The sequence below is a fragment of the Anguilla anguilla genome, chromosome 7 (assembly GCF_013347855.1).
Source record: "Anguilla anguilla isolate fAngAng1 chromosome 7, fAngAng1.pri, whole genome shotgun sequence".
In the NCBI taxonomy this organism is placed as follows: domain Eukaryota; kingdom Metazoa; phylum Chordata; class Actinopteri; order Anguilliformes; family Anguillidae; genus Anguilla; species Anguilla anguilla.
Window position 1 is genome coordinate 9,547,093 of NC_049207.1, and position 18,570 is coordinate 9,565,662.

The 18,570-nt window shown below is 49.7% G+C and overlaps 1 protein-coding gene across 7 annotated transcripts in view; it reads left to right on the top strand.

Moving 5' to 3' along the window:
- LOC118231558 (ankyrin repeat and sterile alpha motif domain-containing protein 1B-like) overlaps window positions 1-18,570 on the top strand; it is a 177,789-nt gene that overhangs the window by 117,849 nt on the left and 41,370 nt on the right. For all 7 annotated transcript variants that reach the window (XM_035425466.1, XM_035425467.1, XM_035425465.1 and 4 more), the window contains 3 exons: window positions 8,311-8,933; window positions 10,813-10,885; window positions 12,942-13,048. In XM_035425466.1, coding sequence (XP_035281357.1) covers window positions 8,311-8,933; window positions 10,813-10,885; window positions 12,942-13,048 — 803 coding nt within the window. The remainder of the gene's footprint in view (window positions 1-8,310; window positions 8,934-10,812; window positions 10,886-12,941; window positions 13,049-18,570) is intronic.

The following is an 18,570-nucleotide window of genomic DNA, read 5'->3' on the forward strand; positions in this document are numbered from 1 at the left end:
GATAACCCTGGAATAGACCTGGAAGTGGGTCGTCTGGCCCCCGCCCCGCGCTCACTGATGTGCGGTTATCTCTGGAGAAAAGCCTCTAATTATCTGTGCCGAGGCTCGGGGGGGGGCGACCGCGGATGACGCAGGCTGTTTGGGGGGGGGGGGGGGGGGGGGGGGGGGGGTGGGGGGGGAGTCGGAGACTGAGCTCCACTGGGGTGTGCGGTGACCCCCACACGTGCACAGCCGCCTCTGAATCCCCCTGGGTTTTGTTAGGTCTCCCGTTCCCTTAAAGAGAACATGGAAAGAGCACGATCACTCATAGGTTTTGCCAACTAAATAGGGGTTTATTGGTATTTTTTTTTGTTACATTTGTTACAATGAGCCAGTAGAAATTCAGTATTCAACGAGTAGTTTTAATACCCAGCATGCTGTTACCAGACATTGAGACAAAGCTTCCTTACCGAGATAAGGACGCGTGCAGGGTGCAGTTTAATACCACTGCGTCTGAAAAAGATTCATTTACCCCACGACGCGCGTTCGCTCGCTCTGCGAAAGCATAGGTGCAAAGCCTGACTGGCACACGCATGCAGAGGAACGAAATCTGGTCAGCGCTTATATAACCAGCAGCGAGCGAGCGAGCGAGCGACAGGTTCCCAGCTGCCTCTGCGCTGGGGTTTGACTGGCAGCTCTGATATTGCGGCGCGGTGCTTTTAATAAAGCGGAGCGGGGGTCCGCGTCGCGCCGGGGAGACGCTAACGTGCTCCGGTCGTCCGTTTTCTGTCCCGCTCCACGCCTAAGACGCGTATTTGGGGAGTAAAAGAAAGAGAAATCAAGAGAGAGAATAAAGCGAATTGAATTGAATTGAATTGAATTGAGGGAGGGGGGGGGGGGGGGGGGGGGGGTGAAAAAGAAGAGCGAGATTTGCAAAGGCTGTGTTTAGCCGTGGCGTATTTACAGCTTTGTGTGCGAAACTGGCTTTTGTTTAAAAAAAAAAAAAAAAAAAAAATTAATGGTGGGGGAAACATTCGGATTGTTCCGGAACTTTTTTTTTTGTATTGAGATAAAACACACACAGGCCTTATTCTGCAACAAGCGGTGTCATTGAGCACAATAATTAGAGCCCGGCGCTGCCGTGTTGCTGTCTTCACTGCAGCGGGCTGTCAGGCTGGAGCCCGGGGCCACAGTCGGGCACCTCGCTCTGCCTGGGTTCCGAATGCCGGCCCCAGTAGTGCCGGAGTTTCAGCGCGCTGCTCCTCCTTCTTCTAGCGAAACTAACTTTGTTATTCGCTGTTTTTGTCTCTGATTTTTGTCTCGAAGCGTTCCTCACAGCTGCCGGCCCGTCGACGCTGGTCCGCGTTCACAAACGACAGGAACCTGTTCTGGCAGGGAGGACGGGTCTGCGGTTCAGCGCAGCGCGGTAAACATCTGTTAAACACGGAGTAACAACATGCGGTCATTAAGCCCAGTGGAATCGGGCCAGCCATCGCTGGACCTGTCATTCGTCAGCGCTGGGTTTTAATTTGTGCGATTAGTCATCTGTCTGTCTTTGATTGCTCAATTCTCTCTCTGTCTCTCACTCACACTTACACTCTGTCTGTCTCTCGCTCTCTCTCTCTTTCTCTCCCTCCCTCCCTCTCCCACTTGCTCTCGTTGCCTTGTGGACACAGCCAGAGTAAGATGAGCTGATTGTCAGTAGTACAGGAGGGCCATGATTTTTTATTATTTATTTATTTTTTTGAGAATCTGTTTTAGTAGTAGTGATCCAGGGAGAATTGTCAACACTTCTCTCTTTGGGATTAAACCAAACTGAAATAAGAAAAGAGAGAAAACCAAGAAAGTGATTAAATTTAGCCTGCGTGTAAACTCACCTGGGATGGTACGAGCGAAGGAGAAAAACATTCTTCCTCCTTGCTGCTGTGATTACTGTCATGATGGCTTCTCACCAAATAATTTCAGAGGGTTAGCCAGGGGGATTGTGGTGTTTTTTCGTAGGCAGGAATAGTTTTTTTTCGTGAAATTTACATGGTCCTCACCGTTTTTTTTGACCAGGTTTTGCAATAAATACAATAACTTTGCTGGTGTTTGTCCAGAGAAACCACGCAATTTTTTTTTTACGTAGTGTCCATTAATAGAGCTGGATATGTACTGAAGCGATTCAGGGTAAGTGCTTTGCCCGAATGCACCACAGGGGTGCCTTACCTGGGACGCACACCTGCAACCTCCCTGCCCATTAGTCTCCTCCGCCAGCCACAGCTTTCAAGGCTTTCGACAGTGTGACGGGACTTTGTTTTTAACGGTTTGACAGTTTTGACAGTTGTAAATTTGCGGAAGCGGAGTTATGATGAACGGCCTCGCTCAAGGGCACCCCCGGCAGCGCCTGGCATACAAATCCATTCTTTTGTAATTACGAGGCCTCTCCTCGCACGCGCGTGAATCACGGTCCAGATGCATAAGAAACGCAGTCAATACACACGCAGGCCACACACGGACACACGCACACACACACATACACACACACGGATCCGTATACACGCACGCACACACACACACACATACACACACACAGGCCACACACGGATCCGTATACACGCACACACACACACACATACACACACACAGGCCACACACGGATACGTATGCCCACACTCACACATACACACACACACGCACACACACATACACACACGCACTCGCACATTCACACACACACACACACACACACACACACAGGCCACACACGGATCCGTATACATGCACGCACACACACACACACACACATACACACACATACACACACACACACGAACACGCACACACAGACCCGACAGCTGAAACCGTGATGGGGATGGTTAAGCTAAGTAATGCCCGTGACATTCACAATGCGCACACGTGCAAGCTTGCTTTTTCATTTCATTTCACGCGGGCGGAGTAAATGCCTGGGATTGAGATGGCTCCGCCCCTTCGTTTCACAGTTAGCATGATTACACGTTCGGCCTGTCTGCTGCAATGAGCTGTGTGAACCGGCCACTTCATTACCTCTGCCAGATTACGTAAAAATGTTTTCTGACATTGATTTATTCCCTTATTTTTGGGTATCTGGGGTACGTCACAGCATGGCGGACACGCACTGAGAGAATATTGGCTGGAGCGCTGGGAGAACACATTGAATACATTTTGTGCAAATACCCAAGTGAGCCCATCAAACATGCAAGACCTCTTTGTGTGGTCTTTCAGTTTGCAAAAACACATTTCGGCCAGCATTTTGGAGCAGGGTTGCCCAACCCTGTTCCTTCATATCTGTCTGTCCTGTAGGTCAGAGAAACCTGAACAAAACACACATCATCTAGAGATCTCATTGAGCCGCTGATTAGTAGAATCAGGTGTGCCAAATCAGGGTTGAAATGAAAACCTGCTGGACAGTCGATCTCCAGGAACAGGGTTGGCAAGCCCTGCTTTGCAGGGGCTCCAGAGTGCAAAAATAAACACAAGACTTTGTATCAGTAAAACTTTGCAGTTTGAATTGTTGCCATGTTTCAATTTACTGGGAAACAGACTGTTTGATAAAAACTTAAAATGGGAAGAGATCACTTCACTCTGCAGCATATTATGCCAATGGCTCATATTAGAAGTGGTATCCAATTTAAACTCCAGTGTATTGATGTCATAAGAGTTACATCATTTGTATCGATTTTTGTGGCTTGTTCCATTAAGTGTGTAGACTTCTGAGAGCTACTGCCAATTACCCATAGTCTGGAATTGACTTTTATTAAAACTTCCTTTTTTACGAAAATATTAGCCCTGCTACTCACAATTCACACAGGATCCCCCAGTGATTTCACTCAGTTCACGCTGTGTAGTCTGCGGTTGGCTGTTAGATCTGTCTTCTAAGTGTTGGGGGAAAGCAACAAAATGTGAACCGCAAGCACTTTGAGATTTGACCTCAGGCTGTGTGTGTATCAGATCAGTGGGGTGTTTGAGGTCGAGGCAGTTTGACTGCGCGTCTGGAGGGCTGGATCTGAGGTTTCAGTGGGTGAAAGGCTGTTTCGGGTGACCTGGAGCACCCCGCACCTGTCCTCAAACGCACCAGGGGTTGCAGAAATGAAGCGGGGGCCAGTGACAGAGGGGAGGGGGGGTACAGACAGGCACCGCTCCGTCTAGTTCTGGCACTTTCCGAACGCGGTTTCACTCAGAGCCCTTCGTTCCGCTCCGCTCCCTCCTCCTCCTCCTCCTCCTGAAGTCCGGAGGCTTTCGCCCAGAGCTCCGTGGAGCCAGACCGCAGTTTCCATGGTGACCAGACCTCACCTGTTGCCGCCAGAGACGGCTGGAGCGCGGAGAGGTACGGCGCTCCCCGGCGGCGGACTGGCTGAGGGGCTACGCGGCGCTCTGGGTCGCTTTTGTGGGCTGCGCCGGCGAACGCCGTCATTCGGCGTCGTGGCGACGACTAAAGCGGCGAGCAGAAGCGGGAGACGGCGCGAACACGAGGCTTGCTTTGTCGGCCGGAAACACCTGCCGCCGCAGCCAGGAACGGACCCGGCTGAAGCGCGTCTTCACGGATAAAAGCAATTCAGCTGGACTTCGAGAGCGAATATCAAAGACTGCGCTATCGTCTGAATTATGTATTAAGGCGGTACTGTGCAGACGCATGGTCTGTCCCTCACGGTTAGTGTACTGCAGCTTGGCTGGCAGTGCCGTGTGCCGCGTCCGGACCTAGGCCAGGCGCTACGGTTATGATCCAGGCTTGAGGAAGACGTTCTGATTTCCCCATTTTTGCAAAAGCCCCCATTCAGGCAGCTAGTTTAGATATGTTTTTTTTTTTTTTTCCTGCAGTTCTCTTCATTTTGGAGCTGAGATAATACGCATCTTCCTCAACCGAACGATAATGAAATCCCCTTCCATCTCGTTCGATGGAAAAGAACGTTCCGTTTAGTTTGAGGATTCATCTTGATGGGACCACGTTGTACGATCGCCTTCATTCGGTCAGCCTTGTGTAGCAGCGCTTCCCTTTGCGGTGAAGACGGATTGCTTGTAGTCTGAGCTGCCTGGGACTAAGAGCGGGAGAATGGCGAGAAGGCAATCACCTTTTAATCGCCAGCACTTCACAACTGGTCCCCTGAGCGCCTTTTAAAAAAAGGAATACACATTTTCTCTCACACGGAAAGACTCTTTCTCTTTCTCTCTCATTCTCTCTTCTGCTTTCTTTCAGACAGGCACACGTACACATCCCACTTACCTTGGGTTATGCTCACTGTTCTTATTTAGTAATTGCCCCCCTGCCTGTTCTGATTTCGATTAAGAAGCACACCGATTTGAATAAGAATCTCTCATTAACAGCTTATTACTTTTTTTGCGTGAATTTATTATGGTAGTGGCCCCTTTGAACACTTCACAGAAAGTACATTTAGTTAAAATAAAGATTAAAAGCTGTTCTTCGGTCTCTTAATTTAAAAAATTTGTATGTAATAACAAGAACCGAATCTCTTTCTGTAATGTGAATTACACAAAGGCCTTTCTACTATATTAAAGATAGAAATCAACCACTAATGGGTGAAGCTTAGTGTAACTGGCAAGCATGTTAATCAAGACAAATTGACTCCAGACTATGTTTTAATAGCTGTAAAATGATCTACTTCTCATGCCATACTGGACAACACAGGCACACATGCACACACACAAACACACACACACATGCACGCACGCACACACACACGGACGCATGTATACACACGCACACACACACACACACACACACAGGATTACGCACTATATCTCTAAGCCCAGGGTTGTGCCCTCTAATCATGTTTCCTACGGGGTTTTGCCATGACGTGAGTAGCAGTCCGTGTTACCACCATCACTGTGTCTCCAAGCATCTCTCCTCCCCCCTCACCAAAAAGAGAGTCCCCTCAGAGCTGTCTCTCCGCCGAGATGGGGGCCTCCCATTGGACGTGGTGTTCCGTCTGGAGGAAGTGGTGCTTGAAGGGCACTTTGAATAATTGAGTCTGTTTTGGAGCTATCTTTGACCTCTCGGCACCTGTTTAAGAATTCCATTTTTTATCTTCGTCATTATTGCCGATGCTCTTTCCTCTGCTCGCTGCCCCGTCTTGTTTTTTCGCCAACCGACACCGGCAAGATTTATAATCCTGGCACCTAATTGGATTTTTCCACTTTTTGCTCCGATGTTCCTGTCAGTTTCCTAGTGACGACGCCGCTCAGTGCAAGTGTCCTCATGGAGAGGGGGGGTTTTAAATGCTCACTGGTAGTTTTACAGTATACCATACTATTGCTATGCTGGACACTCTCCAGAGCAGTGATCCTTAACCCTGGCCCTAGCAAGCGACTGCTTTTAGTTCTCATTTTAAATTCAGCAGCTCAGTTCAGACCCAGGAAACCAGGTGAGGTGGAATAGCTGCATTATTTTAGCCTGTTAACAGCCACAGTGAAAGCCTGTGGCTCTCAAAGAGCAGCAGTACCAGCAGGACGCTGCTCCGGAGGGTTCTCTCTGAAGGGCGAGCAGCGCTTCGCACAGCAGTCAGAACAGGTTTGCTCAAAAGACAGAAAGAAAGGTGGAGAGCTGTTTTGGTTTAGAGGACAGAAATAAAATCCAAAAGAAGCCTTTTAAGGCATGTCGTCTCCTGATTTTGATGGTTTTGGATGGTCCAGAGGTCAGAGACCTCTGTATTGTCCTCTGTGTTTTATGTCTCTCTCTCTGTCTCTAGGTCTCTCTCTCTCCCTCTCTCTTCCTCTGTCTGTGAGCGGTTGTAATTTGATCTTAAGTGAAGGTAAGTCTGTGTGCTGGCACTGGTACACACTTTATATACACTGTATACTAACAGGAGCGAGACTGGTCTGCGCACCCTGCTGCTGGCCTCTACGCCTCTCTTACCGGATGTGACAGTGCGTCCCCTCTGATCTGCGTCCGCTGATCCGTCTGTTGCCCTGAGTTACCGAAACGCTGTCATGGTGACACAGGTGCCAGTGTCCTGGCCCTACCGATCCCCCCCATCATCGACTCATCACTCCTCCCGTTCTCTTCTTGAATGATAAACATCTCTCTGTTAAAATCACTCCTGGCTCAGACAGTCCGCGTTACACGTCTTTTGAATGCACATCAAAGGACTTCCCAATTAGAGCTTGTCGCCCTCCCACGGTGGGGAGACGTGCTGTTTTTGTTTGTTTAACTGTTGGTCCTCTGGTGTCTGCTGGTTACACATCCATCTGTGAGAGATGTGTGTGGAGCATTGTGGGATATCAGTATCCTCGCTTCTGTGCCTCTTTTTGGAGTGCATTCTCTGGACCGTAGGGCCTAGACCAGTCTTCACTGGACTGTGTGTGTGTGTGTGTGTGTGTCTCTGTCTCTGTCTGTGTGTCTGTGTGTGTTGATACTGACCACTGGCGGTCTAACCCCCACTCAGACATTACACACTGAGAGTAAATAGTCGGCATAATAAAAGACTGTTACTGTGACATTGAGTTGGTTACGTAATGAAACTACTGAATTATTATTTGGTACCTCTTGTATCATAGCTTCTGCTTACATTATAGCTGGTCATGTGACTCCTGAGCTACACTAGGAAGCCTTTTCCCTTTGTGCCTGTTTTAGTCCTGGGGGGGTTGGGTGTACGCACAATCAGTGTGCATCTCCAGCAATGAGCCAAACTATGCATGACTAAAGCATGGACTCCCTGACCAATCACAAGGCAGGCCTCTTCTCCTACCAGGCCCCTGACCATTCCGTCCCTTCCCCGGGTTCAGGCGCTACCTGGCGGAAGTGCTTTTCAGAGTCCTTTGTGCTGTTTGTGGGATGCCTCCTTAAGAGATGCTTTTGTCTCAGTGTCATGCTTGTTGGCCTGAGGGGGTCAAACGGCTGTGAGGTTTCATCTGCCCCCCCACCTCCGCCCCCACACCGGAGTGGAGAGCGGGAGATGCTGACTCGCCCGCCCCACTGCACACAGACAGCAGAGAGCGAGCACTTTACAGTGCGTCCGACTGGGCCTTATTTCACCTCAGAGCACCTACTCAATAGCCCGTTCCTTAAGCGTAGACAGAAGAGACGACCGTAAAGAGCACGCTTGTGACATCATACTGTAGTGGTCAGCTGACTGCTGTAAGTGAAGATGTTTGCACACGCTCAGTGGAGCAGACACAGGACACAGGAACCCGACACTGGACCATCCTGTCTGTCTCTCTCAATCTCTCTCCCTCTCTGTCTCTCTCTCTGCCTCCTCTTCATCCTTCTCTTGTTCTTTCCACCTGCCTCCTCTTCCTCACTGACCTCGTCTTTGTGTTTGTCTCTCTCTCTCTCTCCCTCCCGTCCCTCGCCCGCAGAGGAGCCCGCGTGTCAGAGGGAGGCGCCGGCGGAGCGCAGTTTTCGGGACTCCCACGTCCCGGAGCAGTTCGCCGGGCTGCTGCACGGCTCGTCCCCGGCCTGCGAGTCCCCGGACAACCCCTTCCAGCTGTACGGCAAGGTACGCAAGCTCAGCGCCCCGGAGCCCGTCCCCGCCCACCGCCAGGGAAACCTGCTGCAGGCGCCCAGCCTGGGCGTGCCCCTCCCCCTCCCGCGCGCGGACAGCGAGGCCTCGGGCCTGAGGGCCCCGCGGGAGCCCAAGCCCCAGGTGGTGTACAGGACCATCTTCCACACCCGGGTGAACCAGGACCAGGCGGAGCGCGCGTGCCCCCCCGCCGGGGCGCGGCATGTGAGGAACGGGGAGGCGGCCGGCGGGACGAGCGCGACAGGCGCCGGGTTCGAGGAGCGCGCCTGCACCCTGGGGAGGATGCGCTCCGTCCCCAGGAACGTGCTGGACCTGCAGCTCTCCAGAAACTTCTCCAAGTCCGAGTCCAACCTCATCTCCGTCTCCCCCATCGAGGAGGAGCTGCGGCCGGGGCGGGCCCCGCCCAACCCGGCCGGCAAGCTGGAGAGGACCCCCTCCTTCACCGCCGAGTGGGAGGAGGTAAGAGAAACCCGTCGGCATGGCGACAGAGGTGCAAATGACTAACCGCCTCTCTGACTGCTCTTCTCTGACTATGCGCCGCTTCACCGTAGTCAGGTATTCAAGGTCACCTTAGCCCCCGAAAGTAAGGATCGTTAATGGGAGATTTCGTTGTCGTTCGTACCCAAAATAGTCCACAGCTACGCACTGCGGATTCGGTTGTGCGTCAGTGCGGCTTGGGTTTCTGTGGCATTTGCAGTGCCTAACTGGTTTAGGACAGGCCCCCCTCAGCTGAGAATACTCGACACCCTGGAGCAGTAGGAGTGGAAGTGGGTGGTGTCGTGCCGTTGTGGAAAGAGGAAATTGGGAATTTTTAATTTGCGCACAAAAAACACTCGCATCACATAAACACACATCTCTCCAAAGAATGCCCTTTGCAGTTTGTTATATCGAGTTTGCCGTCAGAGACATCGAAAAAGGGGAAAGATACTGGAAATTAATTATGAAGACTGCGGTTTTCATTACTCAAGAACTTTGCTGTAATCATGGCGTCCCAGCCGTAGGAGAATACAGAGATAGCTGTCATTTCTCGCTGTCGGCTGATTTAGACAGCTTTTCTACAGGTGTCTGAGCTAGAGACGCACAATGCAGAGCGATAAGTAGGCTCTATATATTCTCTGTTGGTGAAATGCGATTCAGTAAAGTATTACTGATGATGCTCTTTACTTAACGTGAAACTCATTTTCCTAAAACGAGCTCATCTCCAGTGAAGTTGCTGTTGTCGGCCTGAACTCGGATGCTAATTACTTGTGATTTCATTGCTAGCAACATAACTAGAATGAACTAGAATTTGAGTATCGTGGTGATAACCAGGACTATAACTGGAATTTGCACAATATCAACCAGGTACTGTAAGCCAGAGCATTACAAGACACTCCCAGGTTTGGGGAGAGGTGGGCTTGGGGATGTTTTGTGGAGGTCTATGGCACGGGGCTCATATTTTGGAGGTGTGTGAGGTTGGGGAAGCTTTGGGGTTACAGCTGAGAGTCATGCTGAAATGTCTTCACACTTCCCACTGCAGGGTAGGCTCTTGGCTTTGTGCCGCCCTTGGAGAGATGGCTGATGGGCAGCGGTTAGCGATGAATCCCGTGGAATATGATTAACGGGGCACCTTCCATTTTCCCAATTTCTTTCCTTCCGTTTGCCGCCTCCCAGATGGTTAATGCCCCCCCCCCCCCCCCCCCCCCCCCCCCCCCATATGGATGGCGCCCTAGGCGACCACTTATATCGCCTATGCCTAGAACCGATCCTGTTTTTTTGTGTGTGCGGAATCCCTACGTATACATATGAGAGTACAGAAGATGCAACTCATGAATATTTTTCCCGTCCTTTTTTACCTGATGGTTCCTTCTTCGCATTCTCCTCTGCTGTAGACTTGTGTTGTTAAGCGGCGATTAATGGCTAATTGCTGATTACTGAAGGGATCACGGGGAGAGCAGAGGATGTGGGATAATGGGAATGGTCTATTTCGGGAAAGGCAATCCTCAGGCAGCGCTCGTTACCTCCTAAGGGGAGTGTGGGATTATGGGAACAGTTTTAATTTTAGGAACTACATCCCCCATGGTTTCCTAGTGGGCGGGAGTCTCTGCAGTGAGCTTCTGTCCTGTTCTGTTAAGGTGTTCAGACCAGTGGCTGAATACCGGTCCTCGGTTATTGCCTTCACTCGTTTTGGGATGGGGCGTGGGGCGACCCTGCTGGGTTTGGGGCGGAGGTGTAGAGGAGGTGGGCAGGGCGTCCAGTGAACCCACGGCCATGGGGACGGGAGGTAGGGCGGGGGCTGGGTTGATTTTGGATTCCCGTGAACCTGTCTCTTCTCCCCCGTTTCTTTTCCTCGTTGTAGATCGATAAGATCATGAGCTCCATCGGCGCGGGGATCGGCACGGGGCTGAGGGAGATCCAGGAAGACCAATCAGGTACTGGAGATGCGCAGACTCTGCGTGTTATACGTGTGCTGCTGGGTGGGTGTGTGTAAAACAGGCTGTATGACTGTGAGGTCCTCCTGTTTTGTCATCTTGGAAATTTGACAAACAGAAAGAAGAACAGTCCTCATTACAAATGCTCAGAGATATTAGAGACTTTGATGATTTAGATATTGCCTGTTGATTTTGTTGACTGTTGCTGGTTTGTACTGTAAATGGTTACATGTTTGTGGTTCCCACTGCTTTCCCCTGTTCTGTTACCCTTAGCTGTTTCATGCTGTGAAGGGTATTGGTTTAAACTGAAGAGCGTTCCATTTTGTTAGTTTATGCTGTGGCTTGCTACATTGCTGGGTTATTCTACACTTTGCCTGTTTACAGTGTAGAACCCACTGTAAATCTTATTACGGTCTACCACGGCATTGAATGATGGAGGTCTTCAGATGATTTGGCGGACATTTATTCCATCCTCAGCGGACCTCAGTGGCTAGCTCGTGTCACGTTTGAAGTCGTGAGGCGATGCGTGATTGGCTGCGGTGAGGAAGAGCCGTCACACCCGCCCCTCCATTACGTCTCTTTGGCAGATGTGGCCAGCCCTACGGCGCAGCCCAACTGACAGCGTGATGCGTTTGCGCCGCGGTCGCTAAGCGTGCTAATGCTTCCAAACGCTGATAAACGATCGCCGTGGAAGCCACAGGGAAAGGGGCGGGGTTTTACCCTGTCAGGAGGACAAAGGGGTCATTGAGATGACGGACAGCTCCTGGGCGTCCATGCCCCCCCCCGTCATCCTCCAAGCCTTTTATTCCCCCCCCCAGGGAGGAGTCACTCAACCTGCCCCTGTCTCTCCTCTCATCTCTCTTTCCCCCCTTTCCTGTCTCTCTTCTCCTCTCCTCCCTTTTTTCTCATCTATCCTTCATCCCCCCTTCTTCTCCTCCACACACAAATAGACACCATTTCCAAACGCTTGTAACCGCGACGGAATAAACCCTGTTTGTGTTACTCACTTTGTCCCCGGTGTGTATGGAAATGCCCTTCTCTGTATGTGTCTGTGTGTGTGAGAGGGGGAGGGAGGGAGAGAGAGAGAGAGTGAATGAGGAAGAGAGAGGTGGGGGACTGGGTTAGAAAAACAGACAGAGAGGTGTACAGTTCTGCAGTTGTTTACCTCTCTGTGGTGTATCAACGTGTTGTGAATCGAGCTTCGCCGATTGAGAATTCCTCAGGAAGGAGAAGGCGGGGAAAGGGCTTTTGAACTTTGTTTTGGCGGGGGTGTGTGTGTGTGTGTGCGTGCGCGTGTGCCCGTGCGCGCGTGTTGTGACTGCTCCCATCGGAGGCTGTGCGCGCGTGTGGGAGGAGGAAGCGCGGCGCTCCCAAACAAAGAGGCAGGGGCTGATCCGATGGCTATTATCAGCAGCGCGATGTACAGCGAGAGCTGGGAGCTGGAGGATTGAGAGAGAGAGAGAGGGAGGGAGGGAGAGTGAGAGAGAGAGAGGGGGGAGAGAGAAACGGGGAGAGGGAGGGGGGAGAGGGAGGGAGAGAGAGAGAGAGAGAAAGAGGAGAAAGGCTGAGGGAGCATACAGATGAGTGTAGGAGTAGTTGATAAGGAGAATTGTATCAGGCAGGAGCAGCGCTCTCGCGCACAGACAGCCAGAGCAGCGGCCAGGCGCAACAGCTGAGAGAGCCCCTCCGAGCGCGCCCGCGGACCCTGACCCCCCGGCCCCCTCGCCATGGCGACCCCGCCGACCGCCGGACCCTGAGGGGCCGCGCCACCCCGCAGCCTCTGGGATTTCCGCTCCTCTCCTCCTCCTCCTCTCCTCCTTTCCTCCCTCCCTCTTTCTTTCACCCCTCCCCCCCTCCCCCTCATCCTTCCCTCCGTGCCCCGGTACACCCCCCACCCCCCCCTCCCCGGGGCGGCGAGCCCGCATGGCGGGGTCGTTCGACAGCCACTTGGCGCGGAACACGATGTGGCAGTGCCAGCTGTCCCAGCCGGACTGCCGCTGCTACCGGGTGGACGGCTACTCCCTGCTCAAACGGCTGCCTCTGCACCCCCTCACAGGCCCCCGCTGCCCCGTCCAGTCCGTGGGCCAGTGGCTGGACAACATCGGGCTGGTCCAGTACGAGAACCACCTGCTGGCCAACGGCTTCGACAGCGTGCAGTTCATGGTGAGTACGTTCCGTCTGGCCGTCGCTCTCCCCTGCCCGCCGCCGCCGCGGCGACCCCGCCATCGCTGCTTTTTAAACCGTCCGTCCCGCCGCCGCTCTTCCTCCCCGCGTGCAGACGCGGCTCCCTTCCTCTCCCGCTCGCTCTGTCTCTGTGTGTGTCTGTGTGTGTGTGTCTGTGTATGTCTCTGTCTGTGTGTCTGTGCATGTGTGTGTGTCTGTGTATGTCTGTGTCTGTGTGCATGTGTGTGTGTGTGTGTATGTCTCTGTCTGTGTGTCTGTGCGTGTGTGTGTGTGTCTGTGTGCGTGTGTGTGTCTGTGTATGTCTGTGTCTGTGTGTATGTCTGTGTGTGTGTGTGTGAGAGAGCCGCTCGTCTCCATTCCCGCCTCAGACGTGCCACAGCCACGTGCGTCTCCCTGCCGTGGAGAAGCCGTAGCGCTGCGCTAACTTCTTCCCTTCCCAGCGCTCCCGACCGTTCCCCTGCTTTACCTGTGAGAGGAATCCAGCCCACGGCCTCTCTTAAAAACACTTGTGTGGATTAAGGGTTTTACTGATTTACACTCTTCATTTAGTGCTATCTGGAGGAATGCGTGTGCAGTACCTGCAGTAAAAGGGTTTTATATGGGCAGTGCTGTCTGAAGCATAGAACTTTGTTTACTTAGCAGTTTTCAGCAGTAAAACCTGTGACTTATGTGGTAGTGTCTGCAGTAAAGCCGGTTTATTGTATGCCAATATTTGTCATGAAGTCTATCATCTGTGTAGTAATGTCTGAAGTAAAGTGCATGATATGTGTAAGGGATGGTGACCCGTTCCCTGGTGCAGAATTCTGCTTAACAGCATAACAGCTTAACATTAGTGTATGTATTTTACTGTGTGCAGCTGAAAACCTCATAAAACCTCATGCTCACACCTACTCTCAAGGTGTTAGTCACATAAATGCCTGTGAGTCATCAAAAAAGTAGAAGCTTCAGGTTCTGGTCATCTGGTCACTGTGTGGGATTGAAAGTAGATTTTTCAGGTGAGGTGTGAAGTGGACACACAGATAGGACAGGTGTGTTATGAACAGGAAGGTAGGGCAGGTGTGTGAATATCAGGTACAGAGTATGTTTGTAGTAGACAGTCAGGGCATGTGTTTAATGGACAGGTAGAGGTGGTGGGTGTGTAATGAGCAGGTAAAGAGAGAAGGTGCATGAAGGACTAGTGGAGAGAGAAGGTAAATCATTTTCAGGTGCATGATGGACAGGTAGCAAGAGAAGGTGCATCATTTGCAGGTGTGTAATGAACAGGTAGACAGGCGATGCGTAATAGACAAGTAGAACAGTGTTAATTACTAGGGGATGCTCATGAGAGAAACAGTACTATAGGGTATATAGAGAGAAACTCAGATACTGCCACTTTCCTTAGTCTTATTTTAAGAACAACATTGAGATTCTGTTTGTGTGCATGAACGCGTGTGTGTCTGCGTCTGTGTGTGTGTGTTTGTGTGCGCTTGTGTGTACGTGTGTATGTGCGTGTGTGTGTGCGTGCGTATGTGAGAATGTCTGTAATGACTTGTTGTGTTGGTGTTTGGCAGTGCCACTCCCTGCTGCTTTCCTTGCTACATCACTGTGACCTGCATGTGTTCCTCTGGTTGCCAAGGCAACAGCAGCACGAGTGGGTTGATCCATGTGATGCGTAGTCCTGCATCAGCTCCCCAGACCTGGACCGAAGCGGGGTCATTAATGTATGTGTGCGTGCGTGAACGTCTGAGTGTGTGCGCATGGATGTCTGTGTGCGCATGTGTGTGTGTGTGTGCGTGCGTGCATGTGTGTGCGAGCATGCATGTCTGAGTTGGTGCATGCTTGTGTGTGTGTGTGTGTGTGCATGCGTGAACGTCTGAGTGTGTGCGCATGCATGTCTGTGTGTGTGTGTGTGTGCATGTGTGTGTGTGTGTGCGTGCGTGTGTGCGAGCATGCATGTCTGAGTTGGTGCATGCTTGTGTGTGTGTGTGTCTGTTTCAGTGTGTCAGGAAATCTTAAAAGCACCAGAGATGAACCATTTTTGCTCCAAATTATGGGGAAGCACCATTCCCTAATCCTTTTACACTGTGTAGCTGCAAACATACAGTACAGGGGACTGTAATCGGCATGCTACCGGAAAAAGCTTAGAACCAAAATAGAATCAAAGATATAACAAAATTCATCATAAGAAGAGAGTGACTTACTGTAAAATCTATGTTTTAACATTTGTAAGTCCTCTTCCGCCAAAGAACATTTCTGTTTGAGGCATGAGCTCAAAATAGAAATGCATAATATTACATTCATTTAGCATATGCTCTTATCGACACAACTTGCAGTGCAGGCTTGTAATAGAATTGAAGATGTATTAACTTGTAGAGAGATTTGCAGTAAAATATCATTTGGAATTAAAAACGATATTCATTATACAGATGGGGGGTTATATTATGCTAGCAGCAAGTATCTTAGTACTCAGGCTAGTTGCCAGTGGGCAGCCAATTAGCTGTCCCAGAATTAGCTATCTGGCTAAATTTCATTGTTGTCCCTGGGCAGGTAACAGTAAAAGAGTGTGTGCATAGAATATCAGTGTTAAAAGACAGACGAACATACAAACATATTGCCATTATTAGTAAAAAAAAAAAACAAAGAAAAGAAAACGGAGAAACACCGTGCTTTCTGCATAACATTTTCATAGTTGATTCATGTTCACATGATTAATTTCAGTTGCGATTGAGAACTAATAAGTTTTCTTATACTGGTAGATGTTGCATCTCTGTGTCAGGTGGGCCCAAAAGGTCACCTGACATGAGCTGCTCCTTTTCGGCCCCTCCCACTGCACATGGGTGATGGGTATTTCCCCCACGTGGTATTTCTGTGCTTTTTACGATGTTTCTCTTCGCAGTACCCGGAGAACAAGCAGCGAGCGACACCATTTCATAACTCTCCTTCTGCTTCCTCCAGTGTGTCAACCTGCAGTGGCACTTCTTTAAGAGTTCATGCGTGCGTTACATTAACATACCAGGAATAAAGCCATTTACTGGCACAGTGGCGTGATGAATATTCACGGCTGAAAGCCTGGGTTAGGCTTATTTGAAATTTGCCTATTTTATCTTGTTGCACTTGAAGTCTGTTTGTGATTTAATCTTTTAGTGTTGTTATCCATGTGGAGTAGAACAGTGCCATTATGAATGCGGGGAATGTCATTAAACGCAGGGTGTGAGTTTGCTCGGAGCATACGCTGTGAAATTGATTGTTGCGACCAAGTCTGTTGGTGTATTTGATGTATCTGGGAGAAGCTGGGGAGGAATTTATAGAATAATGTATTTTTTAAAAATTAATAAATGTAAATCTCCATATGCGCTCTTTGGAAGTGCCCTTAGTCATAATTAATATTGGAGTGGGTATGGCAGATATTCCCACGTGCTCTTCGTGTGTTGGAATTGAAGTCATTTTCTATTTCTGTGGAGATATCCCTGCTTTGTAGTTCCGTCGCTGTCTCCTTCTGGAGACTTTCTGGGATAGTTTTTCATGATATAGCCAGGCTTTGATGATCTAAATTAGATTAAACTGAACCTTATTTTCTTGTAATTGTGCGTAACTGAGTGAACATCACACTGGGTTACTATAATATAGCCACCGACACTAAATGACACTTTACCATGCCAGGATAGCACTGATACTGAACACCACATTTCTGACTATCCCAGTGTAGCACTGAAACTGATCTGTTACTACCTGGTCTAGGTCAGACTAACAGGAAAAGGATAAGGGAAGTGAGTGGGAATGGGGGATGAAAATAATACTGCAGACCGACTAGTAACTCCCGTCCCTACCTGCCTGTCCAATACTAACTATAACCTGGCTAGTCTTCGAAGACTTGCCGGATATGGGGCAGCTTTAAGTGCTGCACTTGGAGACAGGCTGAGACCCAGAGTCCGAATAGCGTACCCCCAAAGGAGATTTAAAATTCCACCCAGAGTCACCTTCAGAAATAATAGGAGAGAAATAACAAAGCAAAATAATGAAACAGTCTCCCGAAGGAGGGATTGGTAATCCAGCTGGGAGCACTGCAACTAACCGGAGTCACTATGTGGTGAGCAGTGGGGCAAAATGAGAGTCGAGGTTGAATGAAATGAAACTGAGTCAAACACACAAAATCCACTGAGCAGACAACTCAGAAGGGCTAAGGCAAGAATGGGAGTCGAATGGAATCAGTCAGTGCTCAAACGTGAAATCCAATCAGCAAACAAACCAGAGGGGCTAGACGAGAATCCACATTCAAACGAAACAAGGTCAAACACACAAAATAGTGCTGAGCGATTAACTGACACTTTAGTGTTGTTTTCTTGGTGTTTAAATAATTGATCGATCAACATCAATTTAATTGTTTGAATTGTCTTAATTTGGTGTATAAACAGTGTTTTTTTACTCTTAAGTTGTAGTTCCTCAACGCCAGCTACTCAACACAGTTCACAGTTCCGATATAAGCATTCCAAAAACTGAAATGACCATAGTCCATCGCACCTACACACGTGCAAGTAAACACAGAACCCAGTACTCACACGACAGTACTCAGCAACGGTATTGCTCAACTAAAGAGGTATATTGTATTGGCTTTGTAATTTTAGCCAATAGTTTACGATAAGGGAGATAAATTAAAAAGTCAGCAAATAAAAAAAATTTAATACACACACCTGAAATTCATGTTTTTTAAAGATCAGACCCAGGTAGCCCATGACTCCTTTGCCCAGTTCCTAATGGATGCCTGCGATGAGCCTATAGCCTATTTTGCAATTAAAAGTTTTAAGTTTTAAGGTTAGTGTTTCAATACATTTCAATAAAAAAAATATTCAAAAAGAATTTCAATTGTCATTATTTCATGTTACAATTGTATTTCTAGAAAACCAGAGATGGAAGACAGCCTGTTATAACTGATGTTATTACTCACCTATCTATGTTAATTACATTATGAACTTTCCATATACATGGAAGGTAATAATTGCTTTTTGCATATTAACCAAAATTTGGTTCCTACGCCTTACTTGTGTCTTTGCAGCCATCCTCATCACTGCCTGATCCTCTGACCCTCTCAGTGTTAATTAACCAATGAGGTGGCCAGGCCCATGTCCACTCTGGGTCTTAATAGGCCAACAGGCTGAAGAAGACCTCCCAGTATCCGGACTAGGCACATCTTCAGCGGCCTCACAGAGAGAGCTATGCTGGGGGAGCTTGGTGCCTGTATGGACTTGCTTCCTGGTTCTGGGTGTGTAGAGCTTGGTGCCTGTACGGCCCTGCTTCCTGGTTCTGGGTGTGTAGAGCTTGGTGCCTGTACGGCCCTGCTTCCTGGTTCTGGGTGTGTAGAGCTTGGTGCCTGTATGGACTTGCTTCCTGGTTCTGGGTGTGTAGAGCTTGGTGCCTGTACGGGCCTGCTTCCTGGTTCTGGGTGTGTAGAGCTTGGTGCCTGTATGGGCCTGCTTCCTGGTTCTGGGTGTGTAGAGCTTGGTGCCTGTATGGACTTGCTTCCTGGT